The sequence below is a fragment of the Alosa pseudoharengus genome, unplaced genomic scaffold (assembly GCF_046254945.1).
Source record: "Alosa pseudoharengus isolate Yale_2024_CS ecotype anadromous, Long Island Sound unplaced genomic scaffold, YU_APseudo_1.1 YU_APseudo_1.1_scf_6, whole genome shotgun sequence".
NCBI lineage: Eukaryota > Metazoa > Chordata > Actinopteri > Clupeiformes > Clupeidae > Alosa > Alosa pseudoharengus.
This window is the reverse complement of record NW_027468848.1, coordinates 39316433-39328898: the sequence shown is the minus strand read 5'-3', so window position 1 is coordinate 39328898 and position 12466 is coordinate 39316433. Positions and strand designations below refer to the sequence as shown.

General features: G+C 46.9%; 1 protein-coding gene across 4 annotated transcripts in view; it reads left to right on the top strand.

Moving 5' to 3' along the window:
- sema6a (sema domain, transmembrane domain (TM), and cytoplasmic domain, (semaphorin) 6A) overlaps positions 1–12466 on the top strand; it is a 70913-nt gene that overhangs the window by 35395 nt on the left and 23052 nt on the right. For 3 of the 4 annotated variants that reach the window (XM_076271211.1, XM_076271209.1, XM_076271208.1), the window contains exons 4-12: positions 380–440; positions 1589–1651; positions 2275–2376; positions 6235–6325; positions 7472–7591; positions 8470–8558; positions 9418–9635; positions 10803–10934; positions 11676–11831. In XM_076271211.1, the coding sequence (XP_076127326.1) occupies positions 380–440; positions 1589–1651; positions 2275–2376; positions 6235–6325; positions 7472–7591; positions 8470–8558; positions 9418–9635; positions 10803–10934; positions 11676–11831 (1032 nt within the window). The remainder of the gene's footprint in view (positions 1–379; positions 441–1588; positions 1652–2274; positions 2377–6234; positions 6326–7471; positions 7592–8469; positions 8559–9417; positions 9636–10802; positions 10935–11675; positions 11832–12466) is intronic. The other variant, XM_076271210.1, reaches the window with a different exon arrangement.

Sequence of the window (12466 nt, the reverse complement as noted above, 5' to 3'; positions counted from 1 at the left end):
CTGCATACAACTTAGAACACATGAGTCTTCTCTGTGTTTTAATGAGTGTTAGTATAGATTTCCTGTGCTTGAACACCCTGCTTAATTGAGCTGAACAGCGCAGAATGACTTGGCACTAAATGCCCCCCCTCCCCCCCCCGTCCGAGCAACCTTTTACAGAGAACAAAGATGCCTTTGTCCAAAAGCCAGGCCACTTAAAACCTTTGTTGACTGTTTCTGTCTAACGGGCAGTGGCAGTGCACTGTGTTGCGTTCCCCTGGCATGTCAAGAGCAGGCTGTGTTGGACGAGCCCCAACACGTCAGTTATGTTTTCTCTTGTATTCTGAGGACCGCACGGCACCTAACAAAGCCCATTCTGTCTCTGGTGTGTCTCCTGCAGGGATCACATATACACAGTGGACATCGACACAGCCAACAGCGAAGAGATCTTTTTCAGCAAGGTGAGTGCTCACGTCCGCCCCTACCTACGCCTCCCCCTTCCCCCATACGCTCGTGATCCGCCATCTCCTCTGATTACCTGGAAGCCACACAACCCCCACCCCCCCAGACACACACACACACGAGCCCCACCCTCTATCCAGTAAGATCTGGCCGCAGACACATTGCACAGTGACCCTGCTAAGCTCATCATCCTATCAGGACTCAAGCGCCATGCGTCATCTTCCTTCAAAAGCACAACAGAGAAAGAGGCTGGAGATTTATGCGTAGGCTACTGGATATGTAACCGGCCCTCAGCCTTCCGTTTCCTGTCCTGTCCTGTCCTGCCTCTGCAGAGGACAATCGAGAGCGGACGAGGAGACGGACAACAGGAAGGACACGCAGATTAAGCATCAGAAATCACTGACGCAGCGAACGCTGCCCAGGCCCTACACCACTTCAGTACACATATTTGCTGTGGAAATGGCACCAGTGGCATGGCATGATCAGTAATGCAACGTAATTCAATCTCTCTGACACATGTCGACATGAATAAAGCTCACTGTGTGAGCTCCCCGCTTTCTGAAGAAAAGCCATGAATTATGAATGATAACAGAAATAATAAGATAAAGGAGCTTGAAAAACAGACATCCTGAAAGCATGAAGATATGTTGGATTGAAATGAAATCCAGTCCTGTCTGATATGAGTGCTTTTGTCAATGAGCGTTCCCCATTCAGAATACTCTTCAGTCCTGGGCCTTAATCCTTACCTGGGACGTCTGCCCAGAGAGTATATTATCATACACCAGTGCAAGTAGATTTATGATCTATTCCTGTAGCATGCCAGTGTTTGAAGCCTGCCTGTGAATAAACATAGATATGTGTAAACATTACAACTGCACCAACACGTCATACACAGATGAACAGAGTTCAACATGCATACAGAGAAGTAGAGTTATCATGGAACATGTAACATGTGTGTGTGCTCCTGTTGTACACAATGTGAGAGGCAGAACACACACACACACACACACACACTGGTGAATGGCAGTTAAATGGCTGAGCTTTGAGGTTGGGGAGCTTGTGATGACATTTGAGGGGGCTGTGGGGAGCTGGAGCTGGGCCCGTACAGCACATCCATATTGATCCAGCATCCATCTCCTCCCCACAGAAGCTGACCTGGAAGTCCAGGCAGGCGGACGTGGACACCTGTCGGATGAAAGGGAAGCACAAGGTATTCTGGGAAGTTTGTTTTTAATTCACTGTGACATCTGCCATGTTTCAACATAGCTTTGCCATTTTGAAAAGGTGACAATTTCATTTTAGTGTGTACTGCTTCCTATTCAGGAATGATTTAATTATTTAGAGGAGAGATTATTTTCTGCCCATGGAAATAACATGCTTAAAAATTGAAAGCACTCTAACCTTACTGCAGTGGTGTAATGCATTGTGGGAATGTAAACACGTAATGGATGCGTAGAATAGTAAGGAGGTGTTGCCATCGGGGGTGTTGGGGGAGGGGAGAACTAGGGTAATCTTTTGGGGATTAGGGAGCACATGCAGGCTGTACACTGTTTGTTTACGACCAGCCTCGGCTCTCACACAAGAGCATAGTGCTTTTGAATGTGTCAACTTTCTTCTGTTCAATACCAATTGTCTGATGATATTTATAACGAAGATGAAACAAGGTTATGCGATGACTTTCCAAATTTACTGTAGATTATCATCAAGCATGGGAGGTGGTAAACATATCTGAAACTGTAGCCAAGTGTTTTTATAGAGTCACCGTCATTCAAAAATGCTGTGCGTAAAATCTCTGAAGAAGACTAAGTGGCTTTCTTTCTTTCTGCTTCAAAGGATGAATGCCACAATTTCATCAAGGTGCTCCTGCAGCAGAACGAGGACACGCTGTTTGTGTGCGGAACCAATGCATTCAACCCTGCCTGTCGCACCTACACGGTAAACACACACACACACACACACAAACATACATACATACATGCATACAAACACACACACACACACACACACACACACACACACATCATCTCCACCTGATGTGAATGCTCAGCTTTCCAACCCAACGCCTGTTTCCAACACACACACACACACACACACACACACACACACATACACAGACACAAACACACAGAGACATAACTTCATAGTTGACCCGTCTCATTCTGGGATGTGTGAAACATGCGGAACACAAACAGTGTGCGCCGTTACACACCGTGTCCTAAAGAAAGAAGCGCAGCTCCAGTGACGAGCACTGATGGATCGACTTGTCAGCTGCTCCATGCTTGATTGAGCCTGCAGGTGCGCCGCCAATGTTTTCTCTCCAAACACAGCGCTCAGCCCAGGTCAGGCAAGCACACAGGCCCAATTAACAGAGGGGCCTGTCCTGATGTTTCTGAGGAAGGATGGGAATGTTTTCTCTCATGACAGGCCTTTGCTGTGGTTTTGAAAACTCAACAGGGAGGAAATAAGAGGCCTAGTTCTGTGTATGTTGGGGGGGGGGGGGGGTTGGGGGGGCAGACCGATACTGCCATTGTGTGGAAGAAATCCTTTGACACATGCTTGATTTCTGGGGAGACAAGCTTTTCTGCAAAAAGAGGTAATTCTCCTTTTTCAATGTCAGGGCTTTTCTCTTCCCTCATATTCTTCCTCATTCATCTTCCATTCTAATGTGACCATTGGGAGTGTTTGATATGTGATGTTTGTGATGTGAGATAATGGAAGACTTTCAAAGATTAACTGAGACATCCTGTTTGGAGGTCTGAGAGGTTATTTAGATATGTAGTTATTCTAAAGAAAGTCACCTTTCTTTCCCCAATATAATGTTTGTGAATAAAACCTTAGCATGCACCTTGCATTCATATATAGAGATAACTCAGCCAGTAATCATTCTCATAAAATAAAAAGCGAGGAAGAATCAAGAGCATCATTATTGTGGCTAGATTTCTGTGCAGAGCCATGTCTCTCCAGCACAAAGGGGGGAAGAGCAGAGCCCAGCCCTCTGGAGCATGAAGTGAGACGGGCGGGTTAGTAAAAATAGCCCTGCGGTCCACCTTGGAGACCCCATTCACCAGCAGTTCATTCCCAGCGGCCTCCTCCACCTCACTGTCCCCCAGGACGCCGTCACACCCAGGGGCAGTAGCAGCAGCAGCCTCACCTGACGGGAGGAGGAAGAACATGTGCTCCGTCCTCATCCGTCTGTTCCAGCGCTGCTCTCTCTCCCCAGGCAACACCTGCCTTCCTCAACATCACCTGCATCGCTTCCATCTTTTCATTTCATAGTCAATGTTTTTATCGTTTCTCTCTTTTCATTTCATAGTCAATGTTTTTATTCGTCCACCTGTGTTTCCCTCTGGCCAGTGTCCCAGTTCTCGCTCCATCCATCTGAGGCTACTCTTTATCTCTGTCCTTCTCTTTGTCCGGCTCTTTCCGGCACACTTGGCTAGTGCAGTGTAGCGTCCAGCCTTTTGTGTCTCTTCCTGCTCGTCCATTGTGCTCCTCCTGTGCCACACCCTGGATCCCTCCATTCCTCAGAGGAGGGCAGGGGGGTGCTTCTGTGGCCAGCAGGCTGAGCCCCTGCCCAGCATTAATCAGCACTGCTGCAGAGAGGCGCACAAATGTTCCTGTCGGCAGCAAGCAACACCCCTCATACTCGACACACACACGGACACACACACAAACACACGCACACACACATGCGTACACACACACACACACGCGCACACACGCACACACACCATCTGTGGCCAGAAGGCCTCAGTTCACCGCAGGCACATGAGTTTCCCCTTGAGGGCTTTGCATACACACACACACACACACACACACACACACACACACACACTCTCTTTCACTCACTCACACACACACACACACACACACACACACACACACACACACACAGAAGTTTCAGACAAACACACACACAACCATGACAGAAACTTTCATAACCACATACACAAATACAAGCTTAGGCACATGAAGACAGACACACACAACATATGCTCGTACAGAGACACACACACACTCATCCACACACTCTGCCACATATAAACACAGTAGATACAGACAGCCTTGGTAGCTTGGGGGCAAGCTCCCTTGAGCCATGCAGGGCTTTGTGCATTACTACCCCACCCCACTACATATACAGATGGTATGAATTACATCACCTGTTGCTGGGTGGAGGGTATAATTGCATGTGCATATGTGTGTGTGAGTGCTAGTCACATTTGGAAAGGCTGCGAAGACATAGGTTCCTTCTGGATCTGCCCTTTGCAACATTACTGTGGTTTTAAACACACTTGAAATGTGTGTGCATGTGCTTGTGCGTGCACGTGTGTGTGTGTGTGTGAGTTTGTGTACTAATGTGAGATTATTACTGATTGTTTGTGCATAGGCTCTTGGATGTATCCAATCACATGATCAGACCCTTTGTCTGGCGAAATGGAAAGTGTCCCCCAAATCCTCCACGTCCAGTCCAGTCCCAAGTCCAGTGTAGTTCAGAAAGCTTTGAGTCAGTGCAGACGTCTGAGGGGTTCAGCCCAGGATGGAGCCGAGCAGGGGAGTGTCTCTGGCAGGGAAGCTGGGACGCTGGCTCAGCCTCATACATCTCCTGATTGTGTGAGAGCGTCTCTTTCCTCCCATTCTGCTGAAGAATAGACACATGACAGGGAGCCAGACCAGTGAGGGTGGGAGAGGGGGTCAGGGGTCATCACCGTGGTGAAATGAACAGCAAGATGTGCTCCGTCCCTAACAGCAGGACAGAGGAGCACCATCATGTCCAACTCCAGAGCTGTTACAGACTGACCTCATGTTCAGGCTGCCGCCTGCAGTTTACTGCACTCTCTCCCCATGATATGACACCGTAGATAGTCATCATAATGTGTTACTGATATACTATATGTAATAAATAATGTAAGAATTATTCTTTTCAAATGCACTAATGCGTAATATCACAATGCATAAAAATGCATAATTGTACTATATGATACAATGCTGAGGTGGGTCCTTTTTGCTTTGCATGTTGAAGAGCATTCAGAAGCTGTGCGTGACCTTTGTTATGGGCAGATGAGAACTGTTTCCGTGGCAGTGGAAATAGAAGACAAAATGACCTGTTTAGAAGCCAGAAAGGGTGGTGCAAGCACATGTACTTCTTGGCAAGCAGTGGTCTTTGTCAACGCAGAGAAGAAAATAAATACAAACCTTAAAATAACTCCCTCTGAATATAATGACCCTGTGTTGCGACCTCCCAGAAAAGGGTCCAGGCTGGGAGGCTCTTGGACTTCAGTGCAGTCCAGCAACAATGCCACAGCATTCATTTCACACCCAAATTGACTGGTCATGTCGGAAACCACACAAGGTTCATAGACTCTTAGAAAAAATGTTTTTTTAGGGTAAAAAAAATGTTGAGCAGAAGGTGATGCTATCTGTTTTAAAGGGATTAAGTAACTAACTAACAAAAGCAAGCCTTTCTCAGCAGCAGAAAGCGGTGATTAGTGATTATTTATGCTAGATATGTTATTTGTGCTGCTGATTTGTTTGGGCACCCCAGGCTGGGGTACTTGAGGTACAGATGACCTTTAAGATAATATATTTATGGCTATGTCTCCTCTTGACCAATAACAAGAGTTGTTTCTCACATTGATTGATGAAGTGCATGTCAACATGGTTTAACATGCTTTTTCTTTGCTGTTTTAAAATGGAACATAATTTATTTTCAAGTCCCATAATTCCTTGCTTCATAACAGACCATAAGCCCAAATAGTGTGTTTAAATCTCTTCTTTCTCTCTCCCTCTCTCTAGATGGATGCACTGGATGTCCTTGGGGAGGAGATTAGTGGGATGGCACGCTGCCCTTATGATGCCAAGCATGCCAACGTTGCCTTGTTTGCTGGTGAGTCACTGCCCGTGCCAACAAACCATAATGTCCCATGCCAATAAGAAAAGATGTGCCAATGCACAAACTGAAAACTTCGTCTATCAATGATCTCTCTTGAGGTTTAGCTGTCAGTCTCATGTTCCGCTTACCCTAGAGGGTTGCGTGTCCTGAAGGTGTTCAAATTGTACAGGATTTGAAGTGTTTGTTAACTTGACCCTGTCAGTGCCATTCTTCATGGTGGTGTAGACCTCAAACTTTGCTTCAAGCCCGATTAACAGATGTAACTGTGTGACACCACAGTCTTTGGAAATCCATGGTTTGCATTCCTTGGGCACCAGTATCCAGGACGTCACCGGCTAAACTTGGAGACGGCAGACAGGGCCAGAGGGCTGAAGGGTCAGACTGAGTTGCTGCTGTTGTGAGGAACAGTCGGGCCATTCCTTGCCTCGGGGAATACTCTGCCCACTTTGGACAGCAGATACGATTGCCTAACACATGAAGCTATTGTGGAAGTGTAGATGGCTGACAAAACACATTCACACACTCACACACACAGTCCCACACAAACATACACACATTGTCACAGTTTTTCCCAAAATATGGGCCGCAAAAATAAATGGGAGATGGAAAAGCCGTGTGAGTCACAGTGTTTTGCTGGAGCCATGGGAGGAGCTCTTCCAGTCTATCCACTCCTTCTCACAGGGGCCCCCACTTGCTCTCACTCAGCAAAGCACTCAAGCACTGCTCTGCATTTTCGCTTATTTATTGAGATGGCCCTTTGAATACAAGTAGATGTACGTGGGAGCAGGTGTGCTCAACTCTAGGGTCTTGGGGTTTGCCATTTGATTATCAGTCCCACAAAGAATGAGAGGCAAAGACCTAGAGGAGGAATCACCAGACAGAAATGTTCTGTTTCCACTGAGAGGGGCCTAGTTGCTGAAGCTGGTTTCTTTAGCAAGCCTGGTGTGCAACCCCATATTTTGCGTTTTGGCTTGAGACAGCCTCTCTCATATACACAATCCCTGTGCTTTGGAAGATGTGAGTGTGTGTGTGTACTCTACATGATCACTCAGCTTTGGAACATCTGATGAGTGTGGTGTGTGTGCTCCGAGCGCTGGTTGATGTGGTGAGCTGGTTTTCATTTCTCTCCATCCCATGCAGATGGAAAGCTTTACTCGGCCACAGTAACGGACTTTCTGGCCATCGACGCTGTCATCTATCGTAGCCTGGGAGACAGTCCAACACTGCGCACTGTCAAACATGACTCCAAATGGCTGAAAGGTGAGCAACGGGGATGCCTGCACTTGCGCACACACACACACACACACATACAGATATACATACAGAAACACACACACATATACATTCAGACACACAGAGACACATACAGTACACACAGACTGACACACACAATACACACACACACACATATATATTCTGTAATAGCACATATTTCATATCAGTAAATCAAGTCATTGATCAACAGTCTAGAGGGCTCAGGGGAAGGACATTTTATGGCAAGGATCCAGATGGAAGCACAAGTGCAGATATGATGTTATGTGTAGCCAATATGTATGAGGCAAGACAGACATGTTTCACATTTAAACGACTTGATTAGAAATGTAAAGGCAAGTACACAGCAAACAAGATGCACCAACATGTAGGGAATCTCTCTCGCAGCAACAATAGGCCTTGGCTCACACCCTAGCTTTCATGCACACAGAGTAAAGCACAGGTCCACTGCAACTGAAGGCCAAGGAAGCCGTCCCCTCAGCCACATGCTGGCATCTTCTGCAGTGCTTAACACACGAGAGCCTTTATTTTGTCTCCAGTTTCATCTGTTTCTCTTTCCAACTCACCGATATATTGAAAATGTTTCCGTTTCGATTGTTCTCACCCATGTGGGCAGGATGCTCACATCTAAACAGTGGGCCGATTTCATCTGAATGTGAATTAAGTTCTGGGCCAATTTGTTTTTGGTGTTGTGAACCGTGTAGGCAAAAAAAATAGGCAGTGTGAATAACCCTAAAGCAGTAAATTACTAGCTTTTTAACTAACCAACAGTAAACAAACTTTGTGTAAAAGGGCGCTATTTGAATCAAATGTGAGCTGTGCAGTGCAATTGTATCAGTTGTGACCCAGCTGTCACCTCTCTACAGAGCCCTACTTCGTCCAGGCTGTGGATTATGGGGACTTCATCTACTTCTTCTTCAGAGAAATTGCTATGGAGTACAACAGCATGGGAAAGGTACGGTTCGCCAGACTTCTGTTGGCTCGCAACACTCTGATTCAGGGTAGAGTCACTTCCTACTTCCTACTTAAGCCCAGAAGCAGGATACTCTTGGGAAAGCAAACAGGAAGTGGGTGTATCAAATGTCTGAAAGGTTGGCCAGGAAGACATAAATTGGCAACCCCTTTTCAAAACAGAAAAAAATAGAGTCAGGATGTGGCTGCTAAAATTAGTCTAAAAGACCCCGAAGCTGTCTGGATTCTCAATTGGAAAGCTAAATATGTCCCTGATCACCCCACTTTTCTGGCTCCCTGGTATTCGGTCTTTCTTGTAGGTGTTAAGCCTTTTCAGTACCAAGGAATCAGGTAGAAGAGCAGCAATGCAAATGAAAAGAGTAAATAGCACGGTATCCTCATATGGCTCTCAAGGTTAATGTGCTTTTAAAGCTCAAGGAGAGCCCAGCGCTCTGAGTGCACATTATGGGAGTACAGTTACATTACGCAGACAGACAGGAGGGGTGCGTGCCCCATCATTACTGACTGCTCTTTGGTACGACTGCTGTGTAACTCCATTACAGGGGCCATGCCTGCTTTGGCTTAAACTGCTATCAGTATAATTTGATGTCAACACAGCTCTCATACACACATAGGGTCAGCAAAGACGTTCTACCAGCTGTATGGCAACAGGATAAAAACAAAAAGAATGTTTTGTATTCATCAGGAATACTTCCACTTCAGTTGAATTAAAATGTCACTTGTTAGCACGATGGATAACTGCAAATAATGTGTTAAGACATGAGTGTGAGTGAGAGTTGAATTTAATGTAAGTAAAATACAGTGATGCAAATGTGTCTGCTCTCCCCCAACCTCCCCCCTAGGTGGTGTTTCCCCGCGTGGCAAGGGTCTGTAAGAATGACCGCGGCGGCTCTCAGCGCGTGCTGGAGAAGCAATGGACGTCTTTCCTGAAGACGCGACTCAACTGCTCCATCCCCGGGGATTCACACTTTTATTTCAACATCCTACAGGCCGTCACCAATGTCATCCACGTCAGCGGGCGTGACGTTGTCATGGCAACCTTCTCTACTCCATACAACAGGTTAGGAATGGGGGCCATCCTTTGCCGTGCTCTGTGCTTGTGTTGGACGGGTTGTGCGTATAGAGGATGCCAATTTGTGTACGAGTAGTACACTGACTGTATTGATGTGTATGTTGATGTATACGTCTGTGAGTATGTGTTTTGATGTGTGTGGGGGTGTATTCTCCGCTTGCTCTAGTCTTTAGCTCTGTGTGTAAGCTAGAATACATTTGTCTCTCTCTTTCCCTTTCCCTCAGCCTCTGTGCTCTGCGTTACTGCTGTGGGAATGAGTGCTTGTGTGTGTTAAAGCTCATTTTTATTTTAATTATAATTAACGGAGCAGGAAGAGCAGCCATACACTGCCGTCCTCTCCTTTTATGGAGCTTTAAGGAGATAAGACAATTGCTTGTGACAGTGCAATTGAGCCTGGTTAATAGGCATTAAAATCAGTCAAGCGGATTCCAATTTTTCCACGGGAATTTCAATAAGGGTGATTCTCTTCATCAGGAGCGGGGTGTGTGTGTGTGTGTGTGTGTGTGTGTGTGTGTGTGTGTGTGATGGGGGGGGGGTCGTTATGAGAACCACAGCAGCTGTGGCCGGTCCGTTTGACTGTGGGCCGGTGCAGAGTCATCCTGACAACATGACTTGTGTCTGGCAGCAATGGAGTGTGTCGGCTGGCGGGCTGATTGAACTGATTTAGTGCAGAATGGCACGTCTGTGGGCTCATATAGGAGGGTCCCTGTGCAGGCCTCATCAATTTACTCAGTGCAGCTGGAATGGTGAAGAGAGAGAGAGAGAGAGAGAGAGAGAGAGAGAGGGAGAGAGGGAGAGAGCGAGAAACACAGAGAAGGAAGAAAGAAAGCAAGAGGGACAGGAAGCAAAAGCAGGGGGTGAGAGAGAAGGAAACGGAGGATGAGGTTAGATGAAATGAGAGGTGAAAGGAGAGAAGGTGGATGAGGGCTGGAGGCTGGGCTGTGAGAGGAGTGTTTGTGTGCAGCGTCACAGACCTGCCTCTGTGCACATCCACTCCACTCCGACAGTGCAGCTGGTGGGGCACCTGTTAGCACCAGCACAACAGACACACACACAGACAGAGCACTGGTGTTAGCAAACAGTTAGGCATTGAACTAACAGAATTAAAGCCTCTTCTGTCATATGTGTGTGTGTGTGTGTGTGTGTTCTCTCTAGCATCCCTGGCTCGGCTGTGTGTGTGTACGACATGGCAGATGTGGCGGCGGCCTTCTCAGGCCGCTTTAAAGAGCAGAAGTCCCCCGACTCCACCTGGACCCCTGTCCCTGAGGAGAAGGTGCCCAAGCCCAGGTACGCATAAGCAAGAACGGCCTCTTCACACACTCCCCATCGCCAGCCTCCCCCAAAACACACACACACACACACACACACACACACACACACACACACACAGAACACCACCCACACAGATCAGCAAAGGAAAGCGCGCGCTCTCTGCTCCAGATGGCAGACTAATTTTACAAATGCAGTACGCCACCCCTGATCAATCTCGGCAGCCGTCCCCTGCATCGCCCCCACCCCCCCACTAATTATCTCATAAGTGATGCTCCCACGTTTTTACATCCTGAAAACAGCCATTTAAGGAAGCGCAGTGCGTGGCATCGCTCTAGTGTGCCCACCGCACGCTCCTCTCCATATGTCTCCCTCTGATGCCGAGAGCAACAGGATATCAGCGCCCAGCCATTAGCACCAATTACATGTTTGTGTGAATGAGGGTCAGGTGTTAATAAGAGCTAAAGCACAGAGCTGGTGTAGCGAATCTTTTTATTACATTTTTAATTCTTTGAAAAGGTTGCAGTCGACTGGAGAGACAGGAGCCTGGTCTCGGTCTGGTGAATTGAGTGTAATCTTAATGGTTTCATGTATGCCTGCCCTGCCGTTCAAATGATTTGCTTTGCTGTCATATACCTTTTGTATTTGGATAGAAGCGTCTGCTAAATGACTACATGTAAATGTAAAAAAGATGTAAATTTACCGGACTTGAGACGCTTTCCTTCCTAACCATTTTTCCTTCTGTTTTGGGGCTTTCAGACCTGGCTTTTGTGCTGGCACGCCGGTGATGGAGAGGTACAAGGTGTCCAATGAGTTTCCTGATGACACTCTGAATTTCATCAAGATGCACCCTCTGATGGACGAAGCTGTGGCCTCCATTGGACACAGACCCTGGTTTCTCAAAACTATGGTCCGGTGAGTAGACTAATGTATTCCAGAATGTGGCAACCATCCTAATGGATAGCAGATCTCCTCTCGGTAGAATTTTAAATATGCCGCATTAGCGAGGAAACTAAATAGCTCAGGCCACAGCTGTGGTTGGTTATTAATCTAAGGCTTTCTGACAATAAGCTATAGAAATTTATCTGCATTTGAGAATAGCAAAGTAAGCCAAAGATATGTTCTTTTTTACGTCTAGTAGGTAGAATAATGCATGTCTTTTAGTGAACGAGTAGATACACGTAGCTCCCTTTGTCCTTTGTGTCTGCCGGTCTGTACTCAAAGTCATTCGGTCTGATTAAATGGATGCCGCAATGTAAAACAGACAGTGAGACCAGCAGGCTGCAGCTTTGTGGCTGGATATAGCAGTGTGTTGTATCAGGGCTTTGTAGTCCGCTGCTCCGTCTCATACTGCCTATGCAGGGCACTTGTGTGACTCAGGAAGTCGGCTGGAAAGGAGATCCGTAAGAAGACGTTTATCTCAGACATGGCCCGGAGGAAGATGTTTGAATTTGCGTGACCCCCCCCCCCCTCCTCCTCCTCCTCTCTTCTGTCTACTTCTTTTCCTCAAACAAATTAGAACAATGGAGTCCATTTTCAAACAGGACAAG